This window comes from Phacochoerus africanus, chromosome 11 (assembly GCF_016906955.1).
Source record: "Phacochoerus africanus isolate WHEZ1 chromosome 11, ROS_Pafr_v1, whole genome shotgun sequence".
In the NCBI taxonomy this organism is placed as follows: Eukaryota; Metazoa; Chordata; class Mammalia; order Artiodactyla; family Suidae; genus Phacochoerus; species Phacochoerus africanus.
In genome coordinates this window covers 3,517,150-3,532,677 of record NC_062554.1, presented here as the reverse complement: position 1 = coordinate 3,532,677, position 15,528 = coordinate 3,517,150, and the positions used below count along the sequence as shown (strand labels likewise).

Here is a 15,528-nt window from a genome sequence, read left to right as displayed (position 1 = left end):
GCAAAAGGCAACATACTGTACTTACTGTAAGAACACGAGGAATCACAGAGTTAAAGGAGTCTGGAGGCATGGGACTGGAAACTCACCTTTCGTTAAGATTAGCGAGCCTCAAATATAGACGTGGTTTCCGGGAGAAATAGAATGAGGAAAATTCTAAGAGAGAACATCTGATTAACTTCCCTTATATCTTGTGACGGCACCAGATCCATGAGGCAGATCCCTACACTTATATCAAAACACAAATAAGGGCGTACGTTAGCAGTTCTAATTCGGACGGAAGATTCTTTAACACCAGGCTGCACTTTGAAAACCACCGTGTACAATAATTTCTCAAAAGTAACCAAGAAGAGGCTTGGAGACAAAATGGAAGGCAATGCCATAAAAGGGAAGCATGTACTTCTTTTTGACATATTCCCAGTTCCTTCAAAGATCTCATATGTTGCAAAAAATAAAAGCCACAATACCATTACCTATGATGGATTTCGGAACAATAACTTAGATTCAGGGCACTGCTCAATTAGCCTCTGGAAAGAGAAGAATCTCTAGTGTTTCTAAATTAACTGCTTCTACCAACACGGCCACTGTACTGAGTAGAGGTCTTTCCATCTTCCCAGGACTCTGATAAGAACGGAACTTAAGGACAGTGAGATCTTGCTTCTCAACCGGAGTTCAGCGACACCTCAGGAGGATGCCTTCTCTCAATGACACCCCGTTCCACCCCCCCTTCTTTCACCTGCTAGGAATACCGGGACTGGAGGCGGCCCACCTCTGGATCGCTTTCCCATTCTGTGCTGTGTATCTGATCGCCCTCGTGGGAAACGTCACCATTCTCTCCGTGATCAAGGCTGAACACAGTCTCCACCAGCCCATGTTCTACTTCCTGGCCATGTTGTCTCTGATAGATCTGGGGCTGTCCACCTCCACCATCCCCAAAATGCTGGGCATCTTCTGGTTCAACCTCCAAGAGATCAGCTTTGGGGGCTGCCTTGCTCAGATGTTCTTCATCCACATGTTCACCGGCATGGAGACAGTTCTACTGGTGGCCATGGCTTATGACCGCTTCGTTGCCATCTGCAACCCTCTCCAGTACACCGCCATCCTCACCAATAAAACCGTCAGCATCTTAGCCTCTGTTGTGGTTGGAAGAAACTTAATTCTTGTGACTCCATTTGTGTTTCTCATCCTGAGGCTGCCCTTCTGTGGGCACCACATCATTCCTCACACGTACTGCGAGCACATGGGTCTTGCCCGGTTGGCCTGTGCACCCACCGGGGTCAACGTCATCTATAGGCTCCTGGTGATCTCTACTATCATCGTAGATGTGGTCCTGATCGCCTCTTCCTATGTGCTGATCCTTCGAGCTGTCTTCCGACTTCCCTCTCGGGAGGCTCGACGAAAGGCTCTCAACACTTGTGGTTCTCACGTCTGTGTCATGCTCTGCTTTTACACACCGGCATTTTTTTCTTTCATGACACACCGCTTTGGTCATCATATTCCCCGGTACGTCCACATCCTTTTGGCTAATCTCTACGTGGTTGTCCCACCTGCCCTTAACCCAGTCATCTACGGAGTCAGAACCAAGCACATCCGAGAGCGGGTTGTAAAGATATTTGTACAGAAATAAGAGTTATGTGACATGACTGGGAAATAGAATCATATACAACTCAAATTTTAATAATCCAAGCTCTCTTAAATCTTACATAGTGCTAACCAAATTTTTCATTTTTATTTGGAATGGCTTCAGTTTACCAGATAAAGCAAAGCTACCACTGCTGCCCACTCTGCTCACCCCTCCCATATATCTGGACAAAGGGAAAGGACTCACAGAAAAGGAGGTGTCCTGGAGGCAGCAGTGGTTCGGGAGTGGAATGTTGGTGGAAAAGGTGAGAATCCTCCCATTTATCCACGTCCTCTCTTTAGGGACGTTTAGAATCTGATGGAAGGCCGATCTCATTGTATAGAGCGAGAAAACAGGAGTTCCCGTCATGGCTCAGTGGAAACGAATCTGACTAGCATCCATGAGGACACAGGTTCCGTTTTTGGTCTTGCTGAGTTAAGGATCCAGCCTTCCACGAGCTGTAGTGGAGGTCACAGACACAGCTCGGATCTGGCGTTGCTGCAGCTGTGGTGTAGGCTGGTGTCTACAGCTCTGATTCTACCCCTAGCCTGGGAACCTCCATAGTCCATGGGTGCAGCCCTAAAAAGACAAACAAATAAATAAATAAATATTCATGCCATGGTTTAGTCATGATGCCTGAATTAGGATATATTGTTTCACATAAAGGTTCTTCCCAGTCATCCTCAGATGTTATCTTCCTTCTCTAGAGTCATGGACTCGGTTTGGTTTGAATCATCCCTCAATCTTTTCGTTTTTTTTTTCTTCGCCTTTATGATTAGTTTCCTTCTCTCTCTCCCTCTCTCTTTCTTCAATAAAGTAAGATTTGTGGATGGAAGGATACGTGCATCTACCTTGTGAACATAAGGAATCCATGATAAGGTTTTCCCCCTTGAAGCAAAGGCATTTTAGATGTGAATTATTGTACATCCTGTGTATTCTAACTCCAAATGAATTCTACTTAAACGTTTCCTTGTTTGCTACACCGTTTCAGTTCAGCCACACAGTGCTTCAGAAAGCTTGGAAAGGAATCAAAATCATTCTATGGTTTAAGAACAAGGCCACTTGTAGAATCAAGCTCAAAATAATCTCACTCTAATTTATTAATCCTGTAGATTTTGCAGATGTAGTCTCTTTTACAAACTCTAGACATAGCTGGAGAGTGTGGTTTGGTTAAACTCATTGAAAAGGGAACCAAATTGATGTTTGTGACTGACCAGGCAATTTGTAACCCTTGCTTAGAAATCAGAAGTCTCAAATACATCCTATATTTTAGCACCACTGCCTAGGTTGGACAAAGGCAGGTGAAAGGTCCAAGCACATCAGGGAATGAGGACAGAGAGAGCCAAGAAGACATGGAAAACAGCAATATCTTTTGAAATTTATGTAAATTTGGTAGCTCTTGCCCTGAAATTTAATACTAAGTACAACTCCTGCAAACTCTTAACACCTTGTGGAATATCCTTAGGTCTGAGTGCATGGGTTATAAGCTGTTTGGGGTTACTTTAGGCCTCTGCCTCATGCTCCTAAAATTTCCTGGGAACCTAGAATTTTAAAGATGGAAAGATCTAATCTAAACCCTGTATTTTGCAAACAAGAAAACCAAGGTTCAAGGAAAGGCGGGAATTTGTGTCCATGCAATCTACCAGGTATGTACCGTCATTTTGATGTAGCAAGAGAAGATCACTCAGCTACAGCTTTTGGACCACAAACTCTTAAGTCTTGGAAGACAATGGGTAAAACTACTTCATGTATATAAGTGAAGATCCAGCATTAGCTTCCAGTAGGGATACAGCTAGGAAAGTAGGGCACAGAGATTGGTGTGGGTAATGAGAAAAAAAGAGACAACAGAAGCTCTGAATTTAGGAGCAAGCAGCAGAGCAGCAAAGAGTGACGGAAATGGTATGCTATTCCTCGTGATGGTCCATAAATTCTGAGTGATAAAGCCTGGCCAGCTCCGTGGTGGCCACATCTGTACCTTGTATAAGCAGACTAAATAAAGACAAGGTTTTCTCTCTACTGTCAATGATATGAAGTGGTATGTGGCACATAAAATGAAACTTTCCGGTTAAACCTAATTAAGATATCAGGGGAAATTCAATGTAGAAAATTTAATGTGCAATAATATTGTACACAACGTGCATCGAATTGCACAGGATCGCTGGCCCTGAAATGGTTCACTGTCAAACGGCAGCACCCTGCTTGGACCTGGATAAGCAGAAACCCTGTCCTAAGCTCCCTTCTCCAGGGACCTCTGCCCTTTGGAGTAGTCCCCTAAAAATTGTCTAAGTCCACTTCTGGCTCTTGGACCTGGCTGGGGGAGAGCAATCCTGTCTGTGCCCAGGCTGGTGCCCTGAACGTTAACCAAGCATACCTGGGCCCAGCCCTCAACTCTCTTCTGCAGAGATCTCTAAGATTCTCTCTTTCGAGTACCCACTGGCTCGTTCGTTTGCGTTAAGGTGCTTGCAACCCATGTCTACAGGGTTTTCCTGAGAGTTCATAGCTGGAACCATGTTTCAGGAGGGTGCCTTGGTGAGCAGGTAACTCTTCCTGAATGGCATAGACCTCCTCTCAGGAAGTCACATGAAATGAAGCCACCAGAAGTGTTCTGACCTGCTGACGGGAGGTGACTTTTACTCATGACTCATGGCAGATGGATGGTGAGTTCAGGGCTCTTGCCTATCAATGGTCCTTTCCCAAAACCAGGGCTTGTTCCCTGTGTGAAAGCTGTTCACTGCCTCTCACTGTCTATGTTCTATGTTAACGCTCATGCTGCCTCCAACTACAATACCCACAGGTGGCAGTGGAAGCAACAGACATCCTTTACCTTACTGCCCTCCTCATCCTGGCGCTGGTACCCAGAGTGATCTTCCCACTGTCTCCACAGGCTCCACACTACCTGCCCGCCGTTCCTCCTCAAGTGGGGGCACCTGTCCCCTAGCAAGGGTTTAAGGCCTTTGTTCTGTCATGCCACCGACAATTTTCAATCTATGTCCTTTTTTAATATCCAATCGATATGATGACATGCCATCCTGAGTCAATGGTAAACAATTCCAGATGATGTAGGGGTTTGACATGGAAGAACGAGACTGTTCTCACTCTGCCCACAGAAGCCTCACCTCTGCCGCAAGCTGGTGACACTGGGTGAAAGGAAGCAAAGCACTCAGAATTGAAAGTGTGTGCCTTCTAGTCAACTAATGCAGTCATTAGGGACTAATATTTCAAGTGGTTGAAAGATTGTTTTTCTGCATTCATGCTATGAAATGTAAACATGATTTAATGTGTATAGAAAAGAATAATCATTTACATCTTCCTGGCAGATCTGATTAAGCCTGGCATTTGTGGTGCTCTCCAGTGAAGCAGAGTAATCTTTGGAGAGGGTCACTGGCAGCCGTTACTCGCGGATGATGTAATGGAGATGCTGCATCCTAAGGCATGATGCAGTCAGAAGTAAAGGAATGAAATTCGAAGCCCTAGAGGCAGGATGACCTGTTTTGCTCTGAACATCCATGGCCTTGCAAGTAATAACCATGTTAGTACTTTCTTTTTGTAGCATGAGAAATGAAATGGCCAGAAATAGCCTGTATATATAGTTCATGGAGCTGAACAGAAAGAAGGAAAGAAATAGTATCTGGAAACTACAAAGAATCCTTATGTGCAGTGCCTGGACCATAACCAAATATATAATTAATTCTCATTATCTTAAATTGTCCTTGATAAATTACTAGATATCACATAGGTCCATGAATTTTATCATAGATTTTTTATATAATTTATGTTTTCAAGGACCCACCCCCCCAAAAAAATTTACCCCAGGCACCGCATGCAGAGATAGGTCAGGTCCTACCTACATTTTTACATTCAATCTCCATGCATCTAATTTCCACCTTCCCATTTCACTCCTATGATCTGTGTCAGAATAATACTGTCTTGGACCTGGAGCAGGCCCCCAGTGTTCTGGGAATAATATGTATGCAGTTTGACTATTGATTTGTATATGAAAGTGTGGGTGATATCATGTGTGCACACATGCTTTGTATATGATAGCTCATGGTATGAAACTGCCAGTGTCTCAATATTAAGTGCATTTACACACAGGCTTAATAGCAAATGTATACGATATGGTAAGAAGAAAAAATATACCAAACATAAAAATAGTTGAGGAAATACTGACAAAAGGACAAAACTCCATATTTAATTCTATTCTGTTTTATTAAATGTCCCAGGACAAGTCATTTCCCATAGCATATCCCTTACTCTCCCAGATACTCCTTGCTTATGGGAGCCCTTTATGAATCCCAGGGAACTCCCCAGAATACAGAAACCCGTCTAGCTTCGTCGAATATTAGTGCTCTTTCTCTCCAACTTTATATTCCTCACCAGCCTTGAGAGCAGACACAACTCAGTCTAACCTAAAGAAGCACATTTTCATGATATGTAATCCAGGTACAATCTCTTCTCAAATCTCTTCCAACGTTGATGCCCTCATTTGGCTCATCAATCCAAAACTCACACTATTTAGTCAGAGCATTGATGTTAGCCTGGCCTAAGGGAGGGAAAAAAAACTTGGAAAATTCCAGATGTTTTCAGACACTTCCATCCTCCAGGTGCCAACCTGGAAATTTTGAACAAAATTACCAACAATTTCCCAAAATGGTTTCGTGAGTTTGTACTCCTCTCAACAGGCATGAGAGTTCCAGCTGCTCCACATTCTCACCAGTGTGGTTTTCTTTTCTTTTTTTGATCTTTTGAATTTTAGCGACTCTAGTGAGTGAGAATCAGTATCTCGTTGTAGGTTTGAGTTTAATTCCCCTGGGGATTAGTGGTGTTGATCACAGTTTCAGTGCTTATTGGCCATTTTAAAATTTTCATTTGTGAAGTGTCTATTAGTCTTTTCTAAGAACTACAACATTAGCTACTTTGTATACATTCGAGTGTAGTTTGAAAGGCTTTGAGCAATTGGAGTTCAAAGAGAAAACTGCCTGCGTTAAAAGTAAGACCAGTGAAATATATATATATTTAGGTTATATGTTATATGTATAGTATATTATGATATAAGGTAAGTTTAAATAGAAAAATATGCAGTAAATGAAAAGGCTGCCTTTTGGCTGTATTAGTCAGTTTTGGAAAAAATACTTGGCAGACTCAAGATGGGACCCCTAAACTATGGTAAGCTACGGGCACAGTGTAGAAAAAACACAAGAGACGGTACAAACAGGAAACGTGAGGAATATTTGAACTCCTAGCCTGAAGAGAAGCAGTTCCTAAAATCTAGAGATTCCGAGATGTCGTGGAGAAACCCACCTGGCAGGAGTTGGGATTTATTTTGAGGGACCCACCCAGCCATAATGACCTTCAGGTCACCTGCAAAGAGAGACCACGTGGAAGCCAGAGTGAACAGCCTGACTCCCCTCCCTCCTCCACTCCTGCTAGTGCTACTTTCTGAACTCAACCAGGTGCCAAAGTGCAAAGGGGGCCACCAGCCCTGACCATGACTCTGAGTTCTCCAGGGGGCAGAGTACGGAGCGGTCCTGGAGAGGCCAGGAGAAGACATCCAGCATGTGGGGCCACGGAGAGGAAGAGCTGGAAAACCATCCTGAACAAAACCTTGAGAACAGGCATCTTTATATATTCTTCTTTCAAATGCCATTCTGAACTCTTTTTTTTTAGGATTACATCAATGATATCTGATTCTGTCTTTCTGTCTGTTCTCAGAGTCCCCTTAGAGGAGACTTGAATTTCTTTTTACGCTTTTAGACAAACCAGGCATTATCCAAAATGCTGCTGATTTTTAAAAATCGTGCTACTAATACGCTTGGAAATCAAATCGTCCATGTTTACCCCAAGGATTAATTTTTTTAAAAGAATGAATAAAATAATCATGTATCTGTCTTCATGTTCTATGTTTATATTCCCAAATGTTCTCATATAATCTCATATCACTCTTCCCCTGGTGCCCAAAGAAGAAAAAATTGACACACCAGCAGTATTCTTTTACTTGTTTTCTAAGATGCATGACTATTAAAAAAAACATTTGCTTTCTAAAGTGTTAACTAGCATTGAAATTCAAAAACAACTGATATGAAATGATGTAGCCAGATGTAACACATTTTGTGGAGAATATTATAAATGATCAAGAAGAGTCGCTAAGTTTTTATACTTTACACTCTTTTATCAGAAAATAAATCAGGGAGTTCCCGTCGTGGCGCAGTGGTTAACGAATCCGACCTGGAACCATGAGGTTGCGGGTTCGATCCCTGGCCTCGCTCAGTGGGTTAACGATCCGGCGTTGCCGTGAGCTGTGGTGTAGGTTGCAGACGCGGCTCGGATCCCGCGTTGCTGTGGCTCTGGCGTAGGCCGGTGGCTACGGCTCCGATTCGACCCCTAGCCTGGGAACCTCCATATGCCGCGGGAGCGGCCCAAGAAATGGCAAAAAGACAAAATAAATAAATAAATAAATAAATGGGAAGAAAAAAAAAAAGAAAAGAAATCAGGCTTCCTGAAGAAAAGATGGTTATTCACTTTGGAGTTATACAAGTAAAGATATATGTAAAATACCCTGAAAAATTGCAGTTACCTGATAGCTCACATGAGATATCCTGTTATTTGCTCAAGAAATATAGTTGATTTGACCCTTGTATACATATAATGCAAAAATTACCAGCAAACTTTTATTGATTTAGCTTATATTTATTGAGCACCTAAATAATGTGCTAACTAACTCATAGGAGGAGCCTAGCAAATGTAGGTTGAATCAAGGAATATTTGCTTGTCACGTGGCCATTGCTGACATCTAGCAGTCATGCGAAGTGCATTTCTTAAATAAATGAGTCCTTTGTAAGAGCAATCCAGTGAGCTCAAGAGTAGCGTAGTTGTTCTAGTCAAATTCTACATCAAAAACATCTATTTAAACATAAGTAATAAAGATAATAACTTTTTAATAATAGCTGGGATCCATTATCGAACACCGCTATTCCAGGCAAATGCATTGTCTCGTTGAATTCAGAGAAAAACCATGTGACAAGTGAATTGTCATTTTCATCACCCTGGTACCTCTATTAGGGGGAACGTGAGGCTCAGAGCAGAAAGGTGCTTAACATCTCTCAGCTACTGCATTGCAGAAAAAAAAATTAAAGTTTTTACTCTAAAACATCAACTCCAGCGATGCCATAAAACAATTCTAATAGCCAGTGTTTATTACTAATTAATTAATTAATTAGAATTCTAATAAACTGTTACTGAGCACTTTTAGGCATCATCTTATTAGATCTCATCGCAAAAATCTCCTAAGTCATATGATATTTTTCTCATTTTCCCCTGTGAGATAACCAAGGCTAGAATGGCAATTCAAACTGACCAAAGTCATGGAAAAAAGAGCCGGACAAAAAGGTCATGTTCTTTGTGTAGATGATAAGCTGCTTTCCCCTTTTACAAGTATATATGTATCTTTGTCTTTTCATTAATTAATATCATACAAAGTGTTAGAGGCACTATGCTCTCACAAAAATCATTAGCATAATTCTTACAACAGATATAGCTCAGGGTATGTGGAACTGACATGAGAATCCTGACTCTGCTCTTTATTAAATGTACCTGTATTTCCGAGCTGAATTTGAGACCATGCTGGATTTTTTTCCCTGGAGTGCTCTTGCCCTGTCTGTTTACCTGGTGATTTAAATTCTTGACCAGAGGTCATTATGCCTCTGGCCAGTGAGACTCCCAGGACCTGTTCAGGAGGGTACTTGCTAAAGATGCAAATTGTGGATGATCTGTAACCAGAAGGCATCTCTGACCAGAAGGTACAGAACTTTACACTTTGGGCCGTGGAAGTTTTCTGTACCATACTGCAGGTCCAGGGATACAACCCACAGTGGGAACACCCTTCCCAGGGGACTAGAGTTCTTGTATAACAACTTGGCCCTGGAAGTGAGAGCTCAGGCACATGCAGGTTGCAGTCTGTGGCATCCAGTTCTTCATGGACCATTTCTCAGACGCTTGCCAGGGGTAAGTGTGTCCCCAAAGGGAAGGTTCTTATCTTGTCACAGAAGGAATTCAGAAACAAGACAAAAATTGAGAAAGAAAAATAAGGATTTATTTAAGTGAGAAATATACCTCTTTAAGAGGAGCAGCCGCTCTGCGTTTTTCTGGCTCGCCTGTTATAAGGGGCATCCAATGGCATGGGAGGAATATTCACTTAATATTTAATATTCCTTCATTTTCATTGAAGCTCCACCTTCCGAAAGGAAGAAGGGATTTTTGTCCTTATTTAGCTTTGATCAGAGGTGTCATGGCTTTGGTGCATGGGAGCATAATGGACTTATCGGCATATTATTATAATTTCATTGTAAGGAGGGCACACTGAGCAACAGGTTACATTCAGATGCTGGAGATTCAGCTTTTCTTTGCCTGCCCGTGGACACCGCTGTTCGCGTGATGCGTGGTTCCCTGCCATCTGGCCCCATGCGCCCCTTCTCTGCTCATGCCTAGCTATCTTCCTGCTGTCACAGGTGAATCAGGTTCTGGTTACGCTGGAAGAGGGATCACAGGGACAGGAACGAAAGTGGTTCGTGGGCTGGTGGAATTCCAGCGACTCAGCCAGTCTGCGTAGAGAAGGCCATCTCCAAGCAACGTAGCTAGAAAGAGAGTCAGGAGCTGTAGGCAGAAGAACTTGAATTTATAGCTGCACATCAGTCACTAACACGCAAGCACAAGCAAAGCACTCACAGCGCTAAGGGTGCAAAGTGCTATCCACAAACCCAGAGTGTGTATATAGATACAAAGAACGTTCTAGGCACACGCGAAAGACGGAGGTAACTCCCATTAACTGGCGCAGATCAAGTCCTTCCATCCCTATATCCTTCTCTTTTGTTCTCTCAGGAGAGAACCTCTTACACCGGGCACAGTCATCCTGGTGAAATGTTACAGCATAGGTGAACAGTGGGCACAGAAGGGTTGAGAGAATGGAAACCCGAAAACCTGGGCAAAGAGTTATTTCCTTGTGCGGCAAAGGAAGGAGACCAGTACCTGGGAGCCGCTCATCAGTTTACCTGAGAAACTGAGTGTCTGAAAGGGAAGAGGGGTTGAGAAAGGCAGAGAAGGAGAGAGCATCAGAGGGTAGCGGCAAAGATCAATTCTAAAAGTACACGTGGACGTGCTTATTAAGCAGAAGAAAATGTTAAGCACACAAACGGGGGAAATGAGAACACCGCGGAGGTCACAGCCTTGATAACGGCCACGATAAGGATGAGGGTGCCGCAGAGGCAGTGGAGGGAGGAAGACAAAGACTCTTGCCGATGACGATAAACATTCTGAATCCGTAATGGAATGTAGACACCAAAGCACTTTTTAGAGTGTTGCCCCACACAGATCGTTAAAAATGTAAGCATAGCCATGACAGTACAAGCCTTTTATGAGGCCAAGAGGCAAAATACTGGCTTCGCTAGAATTTAAGCTTTGTGGAATTGGCGACCTAGACTCAATCCATGGAACTGCCCACATTTGCAGCAGTACTTGGCAGATCATAAGCATCCTGATATACTTGTTAAATGATTTGAAGGCTTAATAACTGGTCACTTATCAATATAACAGATGAGGGCAGAGGGTGGTGGTAGGGTAAGTTGGCAGAAGATCCTAAATACGGTAGACAGAAAATGTAAGTAATTGGAAGCAGTTATTAACACATGTAAGACATAAGACTTTAGAAACTTAATACATGAACTTGATCTTTTTTTTTTTTTTGGTCTTTTTAGGGCTGCACCCATGGCATATGCAGATTCCCAGGCTAGAGGTTGAATCGGCACTATAGCCGCTAGCCTACACCACAGCCTCAGCAACAGCAGATCCAAACAGCATCTGCCAACTGTACCACAGCTCACAGCAACACCCGATCCTTAACCCACTGAGCAAGGCCAGAGATCAAACCTGCGTCCTCACGGTTACTAGTAAGATTTGTTTCCGCTGTGCCATAACAGGAACTCCTGAGCTTAACCTTTTATTGCAAGATTAAGATAACAAGTTCAACCACTGAAATAACACCCACCTTCCTACCTACCCTAAGTGCCACTGGGAGGGGCAAACAGAGGACGTCCCAGGTTACTGGTAAAACCTCCATCCCATTTCCCTCGTTCTACACAGAGCCCCCTACTGCCATCGCTCATGCTCTGACTCACTAGTTCTGAATCACATTTTATTGATAGTATTATACTGAGCAGCCATGTGTTTTTCAAAAAGAAAAATTTTGAAGGTCACTGGCGAAGAGGGATGAGTTATAAAAAAAGTTAAAGATTATAGAAGCCTTAATTAGCTCAGCAGATGTGAAAGGGAAAAAATAGACTTGATTGCTCTTTCTGAAGACTCCGCCAGAAGAGAGCCAGCTGTAAAGTTGACCTGCTCCCTCAACCTCCGGCACTAAGAGCATGACACAAGCTATCATCTTCAACCCAGACACCTGTGAAAACTCCTAACGGATCTGACTGCAGAGGCACTAGCTGCCTTTACTACAGTTTAGACAGGGCAACCAGAAGGATAGTTTTGAAATGCAAATAGGGGCATGTTACATTGCAGCTTTAAATCCTATCATTTCTTCCCTTCATTTCTTGGGTGAAAAGAAAACATCTTAAAATCGACCCCAAGGGTTTACGTGATCTCTCCCTACCTCTAGATCATCCCAGCCACACGGTGCTTGCTTTCTGAGCCCTCGTCATGCTGACTTTTCCTCTTTACGATGCAGTTTCCCACCACTCCGCCTTTGCACTTCTCATTCCTATGAACTAGACAGGTTTTTTTTCCTCTGCTCATTTTTCTCTCTACTTATTAGTGGATTCTTATTCTGCGGCTATCAGCTGAAAAACTCCTCCTCGGGAAGGCATTCCCTGTGAACCCCAGTCTGGGTTAAATAAGCCCGGAGGGAAGCGCGGGAACTCTTCCCAGGAGTTCAGTGGTTACTTTGCATTGGTTTAAGGGATTTCATTAATGTTGGCCCCACTCGCTAGACTCTATGGTTCCTCAGAACAGGAGGTGGATTAGATTCTGCCCACCGAGTGGCTTGAACACCAATACTAAGCACCTAGAAATGATTAGATTCTGGGAGAATGTCAGATTCTGGGAGCTCACACCTGCACCTCTCCCCGGAATTGTCCTCAGACCCAAGGAGCTACCTCAGCCAAAGAGCTGCCGACTGCACAGGGTAACCCACGGCCAAGGACAGGATGCCAGGGGAGTACAAATTACTGACTTCCTTGACTCACTGCGGGGTAACACACAGGACCATTCCTGCTCCAGAACTTCCCAGAGGGTCACTGGAGGCCCCACATGGGACCTCATGGTGAGTCAGGTTCTCCTTTGACCCGATCCTCTATTATTAACTTCTATACAAGTGGAATTCCTTGGAGAACCCCTCCACTACTCTAGAACCAGGTTTGTGTTTATCTACGATCCTAGATATCATAATAGGAAAGATTATTTCCACTAAGCTTTTTACTTTCGTTTGCTAATTAATGCTGATCTCTGCCTATCAGTATATCAAGTATACCCTTAAGATTAATTTGACACAGATTTTGACCTCAAAGAAATAATATCCGCATGGTAAATGTCTAGTAGTGTTTTTAAGGTGGAAAGAGCATCAGAATCACCTGGAGGGTTTATTAGCCTATTACTGGGTCCCAGCCCTGGAGTTTCTGAGTTAGTGAGTCTGGGCGAGTGTCCCATAACTTGCATTTATAGCAAATTAGCACATGATGTTGATATCCACGGCCCAGGGACTACACACCGATAAACAGGGGTAGCTAATATAACAGAAAGATAAATAGACCTCTAGAAAATAACAAAAAGAATTACTAATCATAAAATAAGCCAATAAGTATGTAATTAAATCTAGGCCAAGAACTATTTTGGAAACTGGAGCTGGAAAAGACTAGTACTAAGGCTTTGCAATTCTGCTGAAACCACTACTGTTTTGCTGAAATTGTAGAATAGTCTCTCAATATGTCAGAATTTCGTTAAGTCCAATGCTGTAGCTCAGATTCAAACCCCAGCTATTCAATCCTCCACTTTTTCCGGGTTCTCTCCCACATACAGTCTTCTTCGTTTTCATATCTGTTTTGCGAGAAAGTGTCATTCCCCTGAGCCATCCACCTGAATGCCAGTCCTGGGACACACACACACACACACACACACACACACACACACACACACACACGCACGTCAGCCTCCTCCTCCTCCTCCTCATCTTGTGTAGGCTTTACATCCTGATGAACAGATATAATTGACAATAAATATTTGCCATTTTTTTGCCCTAAGCAAGTTCTTCCTTAGAGACTGAAGGAAAAAAGACCCTTGTGCAGAATAGCAGTGGTTGCAAGTTTTCTGCATGGTTTCTATGCACGTGAGACAAATACTTTGTGGTAAGAGGGTCTTCTTAATGCTGCCTCATATCTCATCTCTAGGTCTCCTCTGCCGTATTATGGAATTAGAAAATGGATTTTCTATTCCTCCAGAAAATAGGCCACACTGTGAAAGAGGTTACGGTCTCCCAGCGGAAGCAAGATCCCCGCTGCCGGAAGTGCATCTATAAGCAATGCCCACAGATATGCTGCAGCCCAACAATACGCCCTTCCATCCTCCTTCCTTCCTTCTGACCGGGATTCCAGGGCTGGAGGACGTGCACGTCTGGCTCGGCTTCCCCTTCCTTGCAGTGTATCTGGTCGCCCTCCTGGGGAACGCCACCATCCTGGTTGTGATCCAGACTGAACGCAGCCTGCACCAGCCCATGTTCTACTTCCTGGCCATGCTGGCCGGCGCCGACCTTGGCCTGTCCACAGCCACCATCCCCAAGATGCTGGGCATCTTCTGGTTCCACCTCAGGGAGATCATGTTTGGTGCTTGCATCGCGCAGATGTACACAATCCACATATGCACCGGGCTGGAGTCGGTGGTGCTGACGGCCATGGCCATCGACCGGTACGTTGCCATCTGCAACCCCCTGAGGTACAGCCTGCTCCTCACCAGCAAGGTGGTTGCCATCCTGGGCGTCGCCATCCTGGGGAGGACGTTGGTGTTTGTGACTCCCTTCATATTTCTTATCCTGAGGTTGCCTTTCTGCCAAGTTCGCATTATCCCGCACACCTACTGTGAACACATGGGTTTGGGAAAGCTGGCTTGTGCCAATATTAGGGTCAATGTTATCTACGGCTTGATTGCCTTCTCGGTGGGATATATTGACCTCTCTGTGATTGGCTTTTCCTACGTCCAGATCCTCAGGGCCGTCTTCCAGCTCCCATCCTGGGAGGCCAGGCTCAAGGCACTCAGCACGTGTGGCTCCCACGTCTGTGTCATGTTGGCCTTCTACCTGCCGGCACTTTTCTCCTTCATGACCCATCGGTTTGGCCACAACATCCCTCATGCCATCCACATCCTTCTGGCCAACCTATACGTGGTTGTTCCCCCTGCCCTCAACCCTGTTATCTACGGGGTCAGGACAAAGCAGATAAGAGAGCGAGTGCTTAGGATGCTTAACCCTAAAAGCTACTGACATGTCGCCCCAAGAGGATCTTCCGTGATAGCTCAGTGGGACAAGAGTAAGATCAAAATAGCAGTAAACCCTGGAAGTTCTTGTATCAAAGTCCTCTGCCGTTCCCACACCAGCCCTTCAAAGCACATTTTCCCCATCACTCATAAGCTGCACTCCCTACTAGAAGGCAGAGCCTGAAGGTTCCAAATTAATCACTACCTTGTTTGTCATCACTACCTGTTTGCCACAGGAGCAGTACAACCAAAAAAATGCTCACATTTAAACCCCGCGGACACTACAAAATTTCCAAAGGGAGAAAAAAGTTGGCAAGAAGTTGGGTCCCTATTAATGACCTTAAATCATTTTCTTTCTTATGGGAAATTTTCTTCCTCCACATGTCAGAAGC

At 43.9% G+C, this 15,528-nt stretch overlaps 2 protein-coding genes across 2 annotated transcripts; both read left to right on the top strand.

Moving 5' to 3' along the window:
* The first annotated feature begins 688 nt into the window (after positions 1-688).
* LOC125111608 (olfactory receptor 52E4) lies at positions 689-1,624 on the top strand. Its single transcript, XM_047753608.1, has one exon. The coding sequence runs from the start codon at positions 689-691 to the stop codon at positions 1,622-1,624; it is 936 nt and encodes a 311-aa protein (XP_047609564.1).
* A 12,577-nt stretch (positions 1,625-14,201) lies between these two features.
* On the top strand, positions 14,202-15,143 carry LOC125111764 (olfactory receptor 52E5-like). The gene has a single exon (XM_047753833.1). It carries the CDS (start codon positions 14,202-14,204, stop codon positions 15,141-15,143), a length of 942 nt encoding a protein of 313 aa, XP_047609789.1.
* The last annotated feature ends 385 nt before the right edge of the window (positions 15,144-15,528 follow it).

Excerpts from the sequence above, each read along its gene's own strand:
- LOC125111608 (XM_047753608.1), top strand. The coding sequence starts at position 689 with ATGCCTTCTCTCAATGACACCCCGTTCCACCCCCCCTTCTTTCACCTG.
- LOC125111764 (XM_047753833.1), top strand. The coding sequence starts at position 14,202 with ATGCTGCAGCCCAACAATACGCCCTTCCATCCTCCTTCCTTCCTTCTG.